Source organism: Peromyscus californicus, unplaced genomic scaffold (assembly GCF_007827085.1).
Source record: "Peromyscus californicus insignis strain IS unplaced genomic scaffold, ASM782708v3 Scaffold_19__1_contigs__length_69161282, whole genome shotgun sequence".
NCBI classification, from domain to species: domain Eukaryota; kingdom Metazoa; phylum Chordata; class Mammalia; order Rodentia; family Cricetidae; genus Peromyscus; species Peromyscus californicus.
In genome coordinates this window covers 19764311-19780064 of record NW_026294491.1, presented here as the reverse complement: position 1 = coordinate 19780064, position 15754 = coordinate 19764311, and the positions used below count along the sequence as shown (strand labels likewise).

The 15754-nt window shown below is 38.0% G+C and overlaps 1 protein-coding gene across 6 annotated transcripts in view; it reads left to right on the top strand.

Annotated features, from left to right (window-relative positions):
• The window catches only part of Jmjd1c (jumonji domain containing 1C), a 182351-nt gene that overhangs the window by 136560 nt on the left and 30037 nt on the right, over window positions 1–15754 (top strand). For 5 of the 6 annotated variants that reach the window (XM_052744805.1, XM_052744807.1, XM_052744803.1 and 2 more), the window contains exons 4-10: window positions 3609–3714; window positions 5448–5572; window positions 6216–6359; window positions 6455–6647; window positions 6910–8585; window positions 12299–12471; window positions 12833–15009. In XM_052744805.1, coding sequence (XP_052600765.1) covers window positions 3708–3714; window positions 5448–5572; window positions 6216–6359; window positions 6455–6647; window positions 6910–8585; window positions 12299–12471; window positions 12833–15009 — 4495 coding nt within the window. In that variant the 5' untranslated portion in view covers window positions 3609–3707. Of the gene's footprint in view, window positions 1–3608; window positions 3715–5447; window positions 5573–6215; window positions 6360–6454; window positions 6648–6909; window positions 8586–12298; window positions 12472–12832; window positions 15010–15754 lie in introns of those variants that run through there. The other variant, XM_052744808.1, reaches the window with a different exon arrangement.

The following is a 15754-nucleotide window of genomic DNA, read 5'->3' as shown; positions in this document are numbered from 1 at the left end:
AAAATCCTGTGATCAAAAAAGCTGTGCAGACCAATACTTTGATTTTGAGTGTGGTTTTCAAGTTGGAAAAATAATGATGTAAAGGAATGCTTTTGTGATCTTTTCAGCCAAGATACAGTGGGTTATCTTTGTTTGTTTGCTTGGTTTTTGAGATAGGCCTGCCTCTGGCTGACCTGGAACTCAATATAGACTAGATTGGCCTCAAATTCACAGAGATCTACTTGCCTCTGCCTCTCAAGTGCTTGGACTAACTGCATGCATGACCAGGCCTGGCAAGACAAATGGAGCAGCTTTCCTTTAGGGAAATATCTTATTTTCTAGATAAAAATTCTGGCCTATGATAGAAGATTATATTAAAATTTTTTCATTTTTATCATTACTGTTCAGTTGTTTTCATTTCATCATGGTGTGAAGTTTGTCTTTTGCATTTTACATTGAGTTTAAAGTTTGGTTTTGTGTTACTTGTATGATTTTTTTTTTCCAGCACCAGTATTACAATGTTTGGGAGTAGAAATGTTTGTAGTATACAAGTAGAGTTTAAGTAGTTTTTTTTTTTTTTTTTGGTTTTTCGAGACAGGGTTTCTCTGTGTAGCTTTGCGCCTTTCCTGGAACTCGCTTTGGAGACCAGGCTGGCCTCGAACTCACAGAGATCCGCCTGGCTCTGCCTCCCGAGTGCTGGGATTAAAGGCGTGCGCCACCACCGCCCGGCGAGTTTAAGTAGTTTTATATAAGTAGGCAGTGATGCTGTTTCTGTTATTCCACACCAGTTAGCTTTAATTGGTCATGACTGGCATTCCATTAAACACTATGATTGTTCTGTTAACACTTTGGAGAGAGCTTTAGATCAGAATCTCTTACCCAAGCCAAAATATCAAAGTTAGCTAAGAGAATAATTCAAAATATTCATTGAAAACTGAGAATACTGTAGTTTGATCCTTTTTTACTTTATTAAATAAAGTTTATAGTAACAGGCCTTTCTTTTGTTGACATTGATTTGTCAAATATTTGAATAGTAGCAAAGTTTAAATACAAAAAAAGTTGAACACAACAGTTTCTTCAATAGTTAATGTGTTATGTGTGTGTAAAAAAATCTCCTAATTATAAAAATGGGAATCAAGAGCTGCAGAGATGGCTCAGCAGTTAAGAGCACTGGCTGCTCTTTCAGAGGACCAGGGTTCAATTCCCAGCACCTACATGGCAGCATACATCTGTCTCTTTCTAGTCCCAGGTACCCAATGGCCTCTTGTGATGTTTGCAGGCACCAGACCCATTTATGGTACACAGATAGACATGCATGCAAAACACATACACATATATACACATACACACAAAATGGGAAGCAAATGTTTCACAGTGTCCTAGTTTACTTTCTGCAATCTAGGCAATTATTTTTAATCTCAGAGAAAGGTAGTACTACAAGCCTAAGACTTTAGAAGTTAGAAAACACCTACTCAATGTGTAAACCACACTGTCCTTGAAATCAAAGAGATCCACTTGTCTCTGCCTCTCAAGTACTAGGACTTAGTGACTCTTGCACTACTAGATTAAATACCTTGTATACATACTGTTTTTGGCAGTCTCACTCAATCCCAGGCTTCCCTGAGCTCACTGTAAACCAGGCTGTCTTAGAACTCAATGCTGTAGTTGTTTTTTACTTTTTGCTCTTTGGGGGCCCACCACCCAGCTCCCAAATAAATACACAGAGACATATTCTTACTCTTTCTAGCCATCGTTTCTTAACTTTTAAATTATCCTGTCTATCTTTTGCATCTGGAGTTTTACGTTTCTCTATTTTGTCTTTCTTTATATCTTACTCCGTTGCTGGCTGGGTAGCTGGGTGGCTAATACTGGTGTCCTCCTTCTCCTTTTCTTTTTCTTATTTATCTCTGCCTGCCAGCCCTCTTATTTCTCTCTCCTGCCTAGTTCAGCTCTTTATTAGACCAATGAGATGTTTTAGACAGGCAAAGTAACACAGCTTCACAGAGTTAAACAAATGCAACACTTTAAGCTAATATTCCACAACACAATGCAGTTCTCCTGCCTCCATTTCCTCAGTACGTGGATGAGCCATTACATAGGGTTTGAGGTTGGCATGCTAGGAAAGTGTTCTGCCACTGAGATACATTCACAGCCCCGTTTCCATATTTTCTGTTTCTGTCTTAGTTTACTTTCTTGTTGCTGTGATATAGTGCCCTGGCAAAATTAACTTAGGGGAAAGGGGGCTTAATCCTGCTCATATTTCATGGCAGGTAAGCCAACATGCCAGGAGCTTGAAATAGCTGTTCACATCACTTTCATAATTTAGACTAGAGAACAATGGGTGTGTGATACTTTATTCATTTTATACAATCTAAGATCCAGACAGTTGTATGGTGCCACCCACAGGGAGCAGATTTTTCCCTTCTCTGTTAATGCAGTCAAGATAATTGCCCACAGGCATATCCAGAGGCCACTCTCCAGGTAAATCATCTGTCAAGGTGACAACAGTAACTTCTACTCTTCTTAGTAAGGGAAATATTACTGACTTGAACTCTTCCACTTGTCATTTGCTAGGGGTTATAACGGACATTAAACAGGATGTAGCTTATAGAAAGAGGGGGTGGTCACCAGGAGTGCTATTCCTTCAGTACCCGAGTGACTAGCTTTTGGAAAAAATGAATATATCTTGCATTAGCAAAAATAAAAAATCTTCTATATAGGTAATTATAGTTCATGTCTTTAAAAGGTTTAAAAAGTATTGTAGGTTTTTAAAAAATTATAGTGTGTGTGTGTGTGTGTGTGTGTGTGTGTGTGTGTGTGTGTGTGTGTGTGTGTGTCTGTTGTGCATTCCTTATGCTCTGTAAGGTCAGAAGGGGACTTTGAATGCCCTGGGACTGTAGTTACAAGTGGTTGCAAGCCGCCATGTGGGTGCTGGGAGTCAAACCTGCATCTTCTACAAGAGCAACAAGTGCTCTTAATTGCCTAGCCACCTCTCCAGTTTTCCCTTTCCCCTTTTCTCTCCTTTCCTCATACTCAACTGTGCAGACCAGATTGGCCTGGACCTTGGAGCTGTCCTTTTACCTCAGCCTTCTAAGTGCTAGAAATGTATGAGTCACTGTGTCTGGCTTTTGCTTGCTTCTGAGACTGTGTGTCTCTTAGGTAGCTCTGGCTAGCTTTATTTAAACTTTTTAACCTCTTGCCTCCTCTTGGGTGTTGAAATTGCACATGCATACCACCATTACTGCAAGTATTGAATGTTGTAGGAAAAAAGTATCATATTTTATAAAAGCCTATCAAGGTAAATGGCTGATATCAGTAACTGCCTTATAAATAAGGGGATTGATAGACAGAAATTTGAACTTCAGACATTCTTAGTAACAAGATTTATGGTACCAATTTTTTGTTGTTTGGTGCCACTTTTGAATATGATAGTAATTGTCAAGGATCAACTCTCACTACAGAATAATTTCTTATGCTTTATTGTTGTAGTTGCTAAGGAAACTAGCTTATGAGTTTATGCTTTTATATTAAGGAATTTGCTAATATGCTTAGAACATAGAAGACAGTAATTTATAGTACTATTGTTGGCAAAGTGTTATGGACCCTTTTCTTTTTATTTATAATTTCAGGACGACATTGACAGCCTAAAGCCCATACTCAGGGATAATCCACAGTTGCATGCAGAAGTGAAAGTCTGGGTGAAGGAACAGAAGGTCCAGGAGATTTTTATGCAAGGTATCTATTTTGAAGTTACACATCATTTTTGAAACTGAGCCAACTTATTTTCTTTTTTGATTGCTCAGTTTTCTGTAATCTAATAGTTTTAATTGTATGCAGTCTGCTAGAGAATAATTGGCAAACCATAGACATTTTGATGAAGTTCTTAATTTCACTGATTTATTATACATGGAATTGTAGCTACATAGTTGTTTTGTTGATAGAGAAATTTTCATAATGTGGAATGTTCAAGGTGTGTGCTTCCTGGAAAAAGAAGCATTGTTTGCAGTGTAGTGCTGCCCAGAGTCGTAATTGATCTCTTTTGAAGAATGCTGTTGGTATCTGATAAGTGTGTGTGTACCTTCTACAGCATTTATCACAATACAGCTTCAGTTCTGTTTCCTTTGTTTAGTAAGTTACAGGGTTGTCTGTTGACATGTGATTTTCAAATCAGAACTTCTTTATAATTCCTGGTAGTTTATTTGAATAGCAGTAAAATCATACGGTAAATATAAAGTTTCCATGAAATTGGATTAAAATTAAGACTTAATGTCTTGAACTATTGATGTTCTATTGAATGCAAAGAATACAACTTTGTTGTTAAGTTCCCATAATTATCTCAGTCTTTGGAACTCATGCTAGTCTTTAATTCCATCACTTTGGAGTGAGTTTGAGGCCAGCCTGATCTACATAATTAAATTCCAGGACAGCCAGCACTAAATAGTGTGATGCTGTCTCAAAAATAAACAAAACAAACAAAAATTCGTGTCATTAAGTATTAATAAGCAGTGCTTTTGAAGATGTAACTGTTTTGTTTACTGTCCTTATGTACAACAACAGATCATCTGGGTATTAACCAATTTTTAGTATAAAGTACTCTTTAAACTTTCCTCATGGAGACTTTCAACATAAATAACTGTCTCCTACCCAGTGACTCTCAGGCCTCTGTTAATCATGTCCTGTCCAGTAGTCATCACCTTTATTCTATCCATTTTTTTTTTTTTAAATGAAGCTACCATACTGTTGTTATCCTGGGGTGGGTTGAGGGACAGTTTCTTGTTACAGATGCAAAAAAGGAAGTTCCAAATTCCATGTGTTTAATATTGTCATTTAAAGAGATTTTAAAAATTTTTTTTAAAATCCAGAGATCCAGAAAAATTCAGTTGTGGTTAGATGATGTGTCTGTTCATTTTTACTTTCCCTACGTACTTTATACTTTGATGATACAACCAAGTCAAGTTTTTAAAATAACTTTTTGTTTACTTGCAACCTTAGGGAAGAAAAGAATAAAGTATTAATAATCCCTGTTTATCTTTGGCTGACTCCAGATTGTGTTCAGTGTGGGGTATAAGACTGTTGTGCTTTACAACTCAGCCTCTCTTAGCTGTCCCATTAATCAAATTACAAATTATTTTCCCATTTCAGACATGAACTCATTTTCCCAAAAATGGCTAACTAGTTTTACATCCTTACTGTATTCTAGACCACTATGGCTTTACATTGTGTTTATGATTGCAGAAATATTTTTTGTGTAGCTGTGTCTATAATGAGTCACATTCTGAGATAAAAGATACTTGTCTTCTAAGACATTTTTAAAACTGACAAGTTCTAACTCATCTGTCACAGAGCATTATTGCTTTTAAAAGGTAATTCCTATGTATACCTAAATGGGAAGTGTCTTCATTTAAGATATCCCTTGTGTTTTGTTTTTGTTTTTTTTTTTTGTTTTTGTTTTTGTTTTTTTTTTTAAGGTCCTTATTCTTTAAATGGATACAGAGTGAGAGTATATAGACAAGATTCTGCCACCCAGTGGTTTACTGGCATAATTACTCATCATGATCTCTTCACCCGCACCATGATCGTTATGAATGATCAGGTAAATAATTGCAATTTTGGTGCTGGGGATTAAACCCAGGGCTTTGCACATACTAAACACACCTTGCGTGTGCTGAGTGCATGTTACTCCTAACCCCCAACCCCAGCCTCTCAAGTAAACCTTTGAAAAGGATATTTTTACAAGGTAGTAGACACTATATAGCATTTCTGATAATATAACCCTAATAAATTTAAATGCATCTGATGTTACATAGAAGCAAGCTACTTTAGGTCAGGAAGTGATGGTGATTTCACATTTATTTCAGTACTGACAAAAATCAGTCCCTAATTGATTAGCCTTTTTTTCCCCCCTAAATTAAAACTTAACTTTCTTAAAACTTCAGTTTTTTTCTTCTCACCAATAATAAATATTTCCCAAATAGTTTCTTATTCATTTTTAAAACACATAGTTCTTATATCACATTTCATAGTTGAGATGAATTCCTTTTAAGAATTATGGTGAATATAAAAGGGAAAAGGTAATTTTATCCTTTGTAATTAAAGTTGGTTATGTGAGCAGGTGGTATCTTACAAATTTGAATTCCCAAATTGATTTATAAATAGTTCAGCTAAGTAAAGAAATTGTACTAATGTTATGCTGGTCAGTTTGTTAGATTTAATGTTTGTTTTGTGTCATGGATTAGGTACTAGAACCACAGAATGTCGATCCTTCTATGGTTCAAATGACCTTTCTAGATGATGTCGTTCACTCTTTGTTAAAAGGTGAAAATATTGGCATTACATCACGACGCAGGTCTCGTGCCAGTCATAATATCAACACTGTTCACGTATGTATGTTATTAGTAATGCAGTTTTACAAAATACTTTTCCTTAGACTATTCAACATCAAATAGTAATGTAATCACTGTTGATTTATTTTTAGGGTCATTATACACGTGCTCAAGCAAATAGTCCCAGACCAGCAATGAACTCTCAAGCTGCTGTACCAAAACAAAACACACACCAGCAACAGCAACAAAGAAATGCTCGTCCTAACAAGAGGAAGGGTTCAGACAGCAGTACACCTGATGATGAGAAGATGAAGGAAGAAAAATATGATTACATAGCACGAGGAGGTAGGATCCACTTTTTAAAAATTGGTTTTGAGAGAGAGATGGACAGGGTCTCACTGCACATCCCTGGCTGTATTGTAACTCACCGACCAGGCTGGTCTCAAACTCACAGAGATATGTATGATGAGTGCTAGTATTAAAGGCATGTGTCACCATGCCTGGCTGGACCCACTTTAATTTTTAAGGGCATGCTCATGAATAAAAATTCATTAAAGTATGCTTATTGATCATGAAAGATAAAACTGTTATCTTTCTCATCTTACAGAAAATCCTAAAGGTAAAAACAAGCATGTGGTAAATAAAAGAAGGAGCCCTGAGATGGATGAAAAGAAACTTAACGTGAAAAGGTTTCGGACTGACAATGTTTCAGACGCTTCCGAGAGCGGTGACTCAGAGAATGCAAGTAAAAGAGTGAGTGATAATTCCTCTGAGCAAACACCAGAGTATGAGCTGAAAAATAAAATCACTTCAAAGCTCAATGGAGAAGAGGGAAAATCCCAGGTCGCTGAGAAGGCGGGAGAAGAGACCTTAGTAGATGCTCAGCCTCCCTGGGATCAAATGCAGGAAGATAGAACCCATGAAAATGGGGAGAAGCCCAAGTCCATGGATGGCCACCTTCCAGAAAAAATGGCTCTCCGTTCATCAGAACAGGCCCTAGTTGCTGACCATAATCCTAATGATTCAGTTCTTCAAGAGTGCAATATGGAAAACAAACACGCAGTGGAATTATTACCAAAGGACAAGTTAGTATCCAGAACCCCGACACCCAAATGTGTTGTGGATATCAAAAATGACACTCATTTAGAGAGGGTGGCTCAGGAAAATTCAAATACTTTTGGCCTCCAGACACTTGAGAACATGGATCCTAATGTTAGTGACTCTAAACATTCAAATGCTAAATACCTGGAAACAGCAAAGCCAGATTCTGACCAGAGCTGGGTCAATGATGTTGTGCAAGTGGATTTAACTCAATCAAGTGTTATAAATACTTCTTCAGGAAATGATCACCGAGATGTGGATAAAGAGAGAAATCACTATGTCTCTTACATGTCTTCATTAAGTACAGTTTCTGTCACAGAAGATCAGCTGCATAAGAGAAGTCCACCCCCAGAAACTATAAAATCTAAACTAACTATTTCCGTAGATACTCAGAAGACAAAATCCAGTTCTTCACCTGAAGTTGTTAAAGCCAAGATTACTCATTCTCCTGACTCTGTAAAGTCTAAGGCTGCTTACGTGAATAGTCAAGCTATTGGTGAGAGGAGGCTGGCCAGTAAAATAGAACATGAGTTATCCAGATGTACTTTCCACCCAGTTCCTACTCGAGGTAGTGCACTAGAAACTACGAAGAGCCCTCTAATCATTGACAAAAACGAGCACTTCACAGTTTATAGGGATCCTGCTCTTATTGGATCAGAAACAGGAGCTAATCACATTTCACCTTTTTTGAGCCAGCATCCTTTCCCTATTCATTCCTCATCCCATAGAACCTGTTTAAACCCAGGTACCCATCACCCTGCCTTAACACCAGGATCCCACTTACTAGCTGGGTCATCTAGTCAAACTCCATTACCTACCCTTAACACTCACCCTCTCACTAGTGGTCCACACCATTCTGTCCATCACCCTCATTTACTTCCCACTGTGTTACCTGGAGTGCCTACTGCCTCCTTACTTGGTGGCCACCCACGCCTAGAGAGTGCTCATGCCAGCAGCTTGAGCCATTTAGCACTAGCACACCAGCAGCAGCAACAGTTGTTACAACACCAGTCACCTCATCTTCTTGGACAAGCCCATCCTTCTTCATATAATCAGCTTGGACTTTATCCAATTATTTGGCAATATCCAAATGGAACACATGCATACTCAGGACTTGGTCTACCTTCTTCTAAGTGGGTTCACCCAGAAAATGCAGTTAATGCTGAAGCTTCATTAAGGAGGGTAAGTGACACTGTTACTTCCCCCTGAACATGTATTTGTTAATTAACCTCTATAGGTACTTTAAAACTATTAACAGATTTTCAATTGGTTGTCTTTGCAGTTGGTTAATAACCTCACCAGACTTAACTTTCATAGATCATAGTATCTGTTAGACTGATTTTTGGTATATATGTTGGTAGTGAAAGTACAGGCTTAAAATTTGTGTGTAATTATTAAGGTTTTTTTAAAAATACATATAAGTAAATTTTTTCTTGAAATGATATTATTTTAGCCCTTGGATTATGCTCATTGGCTGTTTCAAAGTTTGAATTTTTAAGTGCCTTGCATGCTTTAAGGCCATTCAAAGTTAGAGACTCATAGTATTTTGCAAAGCTGCTGGTGCATAAGATTGGAGAAGGTGGTGGGATAGGACTCACACTATTTCATGCCATGTGCTTTCACCAGCAAATAACTGTGCACTAATAGTAGTGCCACACAATCAATAAAAAAGTAAAGGAATAGATAGTACTATTAAACTCCTACCATGAAGCAACCTTGGCCTTTGTGCTACCCAGCGTACTCTTTAAGTGTACCTTAGGACTGTTAAATACCACCTTGCTTACAGTAAAAGCAGCACTAAATTGATCATTTTTATCATTTTCAGGAATGTAGTGTCATGTTTTTCAGTCTTTTAAATTTATTTATTTATTCATTCATTCATTCATTCATTCTTTCTTTATTTATTTATTTACTGTCCACCCATCCATCCTGTATGTGTGAGATGGTGAGTCATCAAGTGGAGTTCAGGACAATTTACTGTGGGTGTTGGCTTTGTTTCTGCCACGTGCCTTCTGGGAATCTAACTGGCAGCCAGGCATGAAGGCAGGTTCCTGCAGAGCTACCTTGCAGCCTAGGGTCAAGTATCTTTGAACAATATAGAGCCCTCAAACTTCTTACCTTGTAAAACAACTTTTAATTCCCTTCCTCCCAGCTTTTGATAACTATATGTTTACTTTCAGTTTCTCTGTTTTTTCTACTCTTATAGACATTTCATGTAAGTAGATTCGCTTAATATTTTTCTTCTTACCTGTGTTACTTTGTTTAGTATGTCCTTTAGGCTCATCCATATTGACACAGGAGACAGATAGATGGCCTTTATAAAGGCTGCATTTTACTTTATTTCATGTGTCCATAGTAGGTAGGCAAACATTCATTCATTCATTCATTAGTGCTGGAGCCTTATCCATGCTAGTCAAGGGCTCTACCACTGAGTCTGCCACATTTTTTTATCCATTCTTTGTCAGTGGACATTTGAGTTATTTTCACTATTTAGCTTTTTAAAAGAGTGTTTCCATGAAGATAGGATAAACTTAACATTTTCCATGCCTATGTTTTGGGCAAGATGCATAATATGTTGGGAGTGATGATTTGGAAACCAGTGCTACTGGATTTCTCATTTATTTCAGGAATAATAGTGTGTATATTTAGCATTGCATTGGAAATGACAGTAGACAAAGGTATGGTTGTCATGGTGCCAAAAGTTTGTCAGAAAAGCTGTTGTAATTTTAGGTGGTAGTAATGAGGTCACCAAGATCATTAATCCCAAATTAATAATGGTTGATGATAGTGAGGGACACCAACTAAGCAGATGGCAATCTTAATAATTTTGAAAGATATTTCTTGTGGTTTATTCTAAGTAACTCCCCTTTAGTTTGCCTTTGTATGAGCTTTGGATTCCTTTAATAAAATTAACAGTGATTGTTAGAATTTTGTTCTGCCCCAACACTGGCACATTTAGTATTGGTAAGATTTTAGTTCTAGAGTTGTGCTTCCATAATCACAAGTACATCCCTCTTGATTTTGTTTCTGAGATGGGGTCCTGATTCTATTTGCATCTTTGATCATGTGCCGTTGATCATGTATCAGTTAAGTCCTATTGAGATGTAGAAGTTACATAATCTAAGTCAAGGAAGATCACTAACCACATTTTTTACTTCACCAGAATTTAAAGCAAGCCTGGTGACCCATGTACCCATTTTGTGTGTGTGTGTGTGTGTGTGTGTGTGTGTGTGTGTGTGTGTGTGCCAAAAATATAGTTGGAATTGCACAAAGATAGGCTAGAGGAACACAGAATCCAAGAGGTTGCAAATGGATTTGAATCTCCTTTCATAAATTCCAAACTCTGTAAAAGAGATGATCCAAGGACTTAACAGACTGTTTATAAAACCAGAAAATGTTTTATGCTAGTCAAGTTTTTATTTATTTATGTAAAATTATTATGCAAAAAAGTAAATTAAGCCGGGCGGTGGTGGCGCACGCCTTTAATCCCAGCACTCGGGAGGCAGAGCCAGGCGGATCTCTGTGAGTTCGAGGCCAGCCTGGGCTACCAAGTGAGTTCCAGGAGAGGCGCAAAGCTACACAGAGAAACCCTGTCTCGAAAAAAAAAAAAAAAGTAAATTAAAATAACAAAAGAAAGATCTCTTAACCTCATGTTTGTGATCAGGGTGATCAGACAATGTAAGCAGAAGCCACTAGATTAGGAAATCATTTTAAATGGTACTTCATAAGGCAAAAGCTTTCATCATAGTCATAAATTACTGTGACTCAAGACTTCTGAGACTTATGTAACTATGGCCTTCTGTATCATTTTATATTTAAGTGTTTTTTTCTGTGCATCATTGTGCACTATTCTCTTGTGAGGTTTAGAGCTATAACTTACCATTAAGCTATCTTTATGATACATGCTACCCTTGTATTATTGTTGTGAGTTATAAGATTTATTCCTTTTAGTCAAAATAAAGGTGGTTTGAATTTTCCTGGTATATGACTCAATCCTGATAATAGATTTACAAAGCATACTCTTGAGTTATATTGAGTCACAGTATAGAAAACAGTTTTTAAACATGTAATCACATGTATGGGGTATAACGTATATGTCACTGTCACTATATAAATACTAACTCAACAGACAGGCAGCATATTGTCGTGGAAAACATAACTGTGTTATGCTTCCACATCTCCAACTTTAGTGGCCTGTTGGTATCTGGCTTATAGAATACAGTGGAACACGTTTAGGCCTTAAATGTAATGATCTGGGAGTTGTGCATAAATTCTTAGAAAATTAAGTGTTATATGGGGAAAATTGACAGACAAACTTGATTATAATTTCTTCCAGTAGAACAATGTTTTAGGGCTAACATTCTGCTTTTGCTGTGAGCAGCAGATTCTTCTGGTGTTGGGATCATAGGAAGTCATAAAATTAGGCCTAACTGAAGATCTGCTTTTAGTGAAGGAATAGTTCTAGAAGTTACTATTTTAATGCTAATTAGTTTTCAATAGAATGTGGAAAGTTCGTATGATTAATGTTGGTTAAAGAATTGAATATTTCTCGCCGGGCGGTGGTGGAGCACGCCTTTAATCCCAGCACTCGGGAGGCAGAGCCAGGCGGATCTCTGTGAGTTCGAGGCCAGCCTGGTCTCCAAAGCGAGTTCCAGGAAAGGCGCAAAGCTACACAGAGAAACCCTGTCTCGAAAAACCAAAAAAAAAAAAAAAAAAGAATTGAATATTTCTCATCAGATTCATTTTCAAATATGTCAGGCTTAATAAAAATACCATGGTCTGTCTTGCTATAAAACTGAGTACTGGGACTAAGTACATGACAGCATACTCAGCTCAGGAAGTTAGCTTTTTTTAATAACTAAAGTCTAGCCTTTTTGTTTTTGTTTTTTTAATAGAATTCTCCCAGTCCTTGGTTACATCAACCTACTCCTGTGACCTCAGCAGATGGTATTGGATTACTCAGTCACATTCCTGTCAGACCTTCCAGTGCAGAGCCTCATCGACCTCATAAAATTACAGTGCATTCCAGTCCGCCAGTGGCAAAAACTTTAGTCGATCACCACAAAGAGTAAGTTCACCAGTGTTTAAAACTTACAAAATACCTTTGACTTTCATAATTTTTCTCAATGCACTTTTTAAATAGTTTATTTAAACTTGGCGTCAGAACTAACTTAGAAGATACACTTTTCGTTGTGCTTTGGTTTGTTGAGTCAGTTGGCCATCAAACTCATGCAGTCGTCCTGCCTCAGCCTTGTAAGTAATCATAGGAGCAAGCCACTAAAGGTGGCTCTGTTCTTGTCATACTGGTGTATCTTCCAGTTTTAGAGACTGAACAAAGCTTTCATAATAGAATAACATTTCATAAAAACCTTCTTGTGTTTTGTATAAAAAGAAGTGACCACAGAAATCTTTGTGTATTTTCTTTGTAGAGAATTGGAGAGGAAAGCTTTCTTGGAACCATTGCGTTGTAATGCATCCACGTCAGTGAAAAGTGACCTGGATCTTAATAGGTCACAAGGAGGAAAGGATTGTCACTTGCATAGGCATTTTGTGGGTCCGAGGCCATCCCAGGAGACTGGAGAGAGATTGAACAAATACAAGGAGGAACATCGTCGGATCCTTCAAGAGAGTATTGATGTTGCCCCATTTACAACCAAAATCAAGGGGCCTGAGGTTGAAAGAGAGAATTACTCCAGAGTAGCACCATCGTCTTCTAGTCCTAAAAGTCATGTCATCAAACAAGATAAAGACATAGAACGCTCAGTGTCAGAGCTTTATAAGATGAAGCACTCGGTTCCTCAGAGTTTGCCCCAAAGTAACTATTTCACTACATTATCTAATAGTGTGGTCAACGAACCACCAAGATCATATCCATCCAAAGAAGCTTCAAATATTTACACTGAAAAACAGAATAATAACCTTCCTGCAGCAGCCAATCCGCAATCTCTTTCATATATATCATCTCTTTCAAAGCCTCCACCTTTGATTAAACACCAACCAGAAAGTGAAAGTTTAGTAGGCAAGATACCAGACCATCTTCCGCATCAGATTGCATCTCACTCAGTAACAACTTTCAGAAGTGATTGTAGAAGTCCTACCCATCTGACCGTCTCTTCTACCAATGCACTGCGCAGTATGCCTGCTTTGCATAGGGCTCCAGTATTCCACCCACCAATCCATCACAGTTTGGAAAGAAAGGAAAGTAGCTATAGTAGCCTTTCCCCTCCAACTCTGACCCCAGTGATGCCAGTGAACGCTGGCGGCAAAGTTCAAGAATCCCAGAAGCCTCCAACTCTAATTCCTGAGCCAAAAGACTCCCAGGCAAATTTTAAGAGTTCTTCTGATCAGAGTATAACAGAAATGTGGAAGTCTAACAACAACCTCAGCAAGGAGAAAGCTGAGTGGCCCGTGGAAAAAAGTAGTGGGAAGTCACAGGGTGCTGTGGCATCTGTCATTGTCCGTCCACCTTCTAGTATAAAAGTTGATGGTGTGCCGTCTGTACCGTTAGCTTCCAAAGATAGAGTTTGTGAAAGATCTTCATCTGGGGCAAGTAAAACAGATTACCTCAAACCAGAAGCTGGAGAGACTGGAAGAGTCATTCTACCAAATGTGAATTTAGAAAATGCTCATGTGAAATCTGAAAACAATGTCGAAGCTATCTCCCAGGGTAGTGTTCCTGTTTCAGTCATGTCTGCTGTAAATGTTGTCTGTAATACCAAAACAGATGTATTCACATCTGCTGCCACTACCACCAGTGTTTCCAGCTTGGGTGGTTCAGAAGCAATTTATTCGTTATCAAATACCATTTTGGCCTCTACATCCTTAGAATGTACTTCTTCAAAAAGTGTCAGTCAGGCAGTGGCACAAACAAAGGAATGCAAAGTCAGCACCACGGAGCCAGCCACTATGGCCTGTAGTAAGACAGGAAGTGGTGTTCAGCTTAGCTCTGGCTTCTCAGGCACAACTGATTTTATTCATTTAAAAAAGCACAAGGCAGCATTGGCTGCAGCTCAGTATAAAAATAGTAATGTCAGTGAGGCTGAACTTAATACTGTGAGAAATCAGACAGCAGCAGCCTCTCTTCCCCTGGATAGCACCATGATTTGTGCAAGTAACAAAGCAATCTCTGTAGGAAATGGGCCAGCAGCCCAGACCAGTCAACCCAACTACCATACTAAACTGAAGAAGGCCTGGCTCACCAGACATTCAGAAGAAGATAAAAATACTAACAAAATGGAAAATTCAGGGAATTCTGTATCAGAAATTATTAAGCCTTGTTCTGTCAATTTAATAGCCTCTACATCTAATGATATACAGAATAGTGTTGACAGCAGAGTCACAGGAGAGAAGTATGGACGAGATGATAAAGCCAGTAGGAGAAAAGCCAAAAGAACTTACGAGTCTGGCTCTGAAAGTGGAGACTCAGATGAAAGTGAGAGCAAGTCAGAGCAAAGGACTAAACGGCAGCCTAAGCCAACGTATAAAAAGAAGCAAAATGACCTGCAGAAAAGGAGAGGCGAGGCCGAGGAAGACTTGAAACCTAATGGCGTTCTCAGCCGGAGTGCCAGAGAGAAAAGTAAACTGAAGCTGCAGAACAGTAACAGTGGTGAGTACATGCATTGGTTTATCGCAGATAAAATGAGCTGAGTGTCCTAGCAGTAATGATGTAGTTCCTTAGGTCTTGTTTTTAAACTTCATTTCTGCATTTCCTGTATGCCCCTGCAACAGGAAAAGAGAGAAGACTTAGCTCTTCATTTTTAAGAGATGTTTTCCCTGGCATTTGTTGTAGGTGATACATGCCATTCAATGGGTAATTTAGGAATTGCTCATAATGTTTGATGTTTTCCTAGAAATGTCACAATATAGCTTTGGTTATTATACTACAAAAATGTATTCCTTATAATAAACTACTTAGCTATGACATGATTTAGTTAGAAATAATTCTTATTTACCTGTAGACACAATAGTAGTAGTGTGAATGTGGTCCTATCCTATCCTTACCACGAAGCAAAGTTGTAAGCTTATGGAAATTCCCATTGGTAATAATGGGTAAAGTTAAAAATAGTAACTTGTGATTTTTCTGTGATTATTCCAATAAAGGCTTCCACAATAAATAAACACTTAGAACTGGCCAGAATTTCATTTTCCTTTGTGACTACAACTGGACAAAGTAAAGAATACTTACCAGTAATAGTCATTATAGAATGTTTCTGTGTGTCTTTTGAAGTAGTTTTCCTCAGTTTGCTTATTTCTTTGTTGACTGGTTGCATAATTCAGAAAGCACGTAATAGTTTCACTCTGTCTGTGTGATCACCTACATGTAGGAAACATCTGAGGCAGTGTGGATGTTC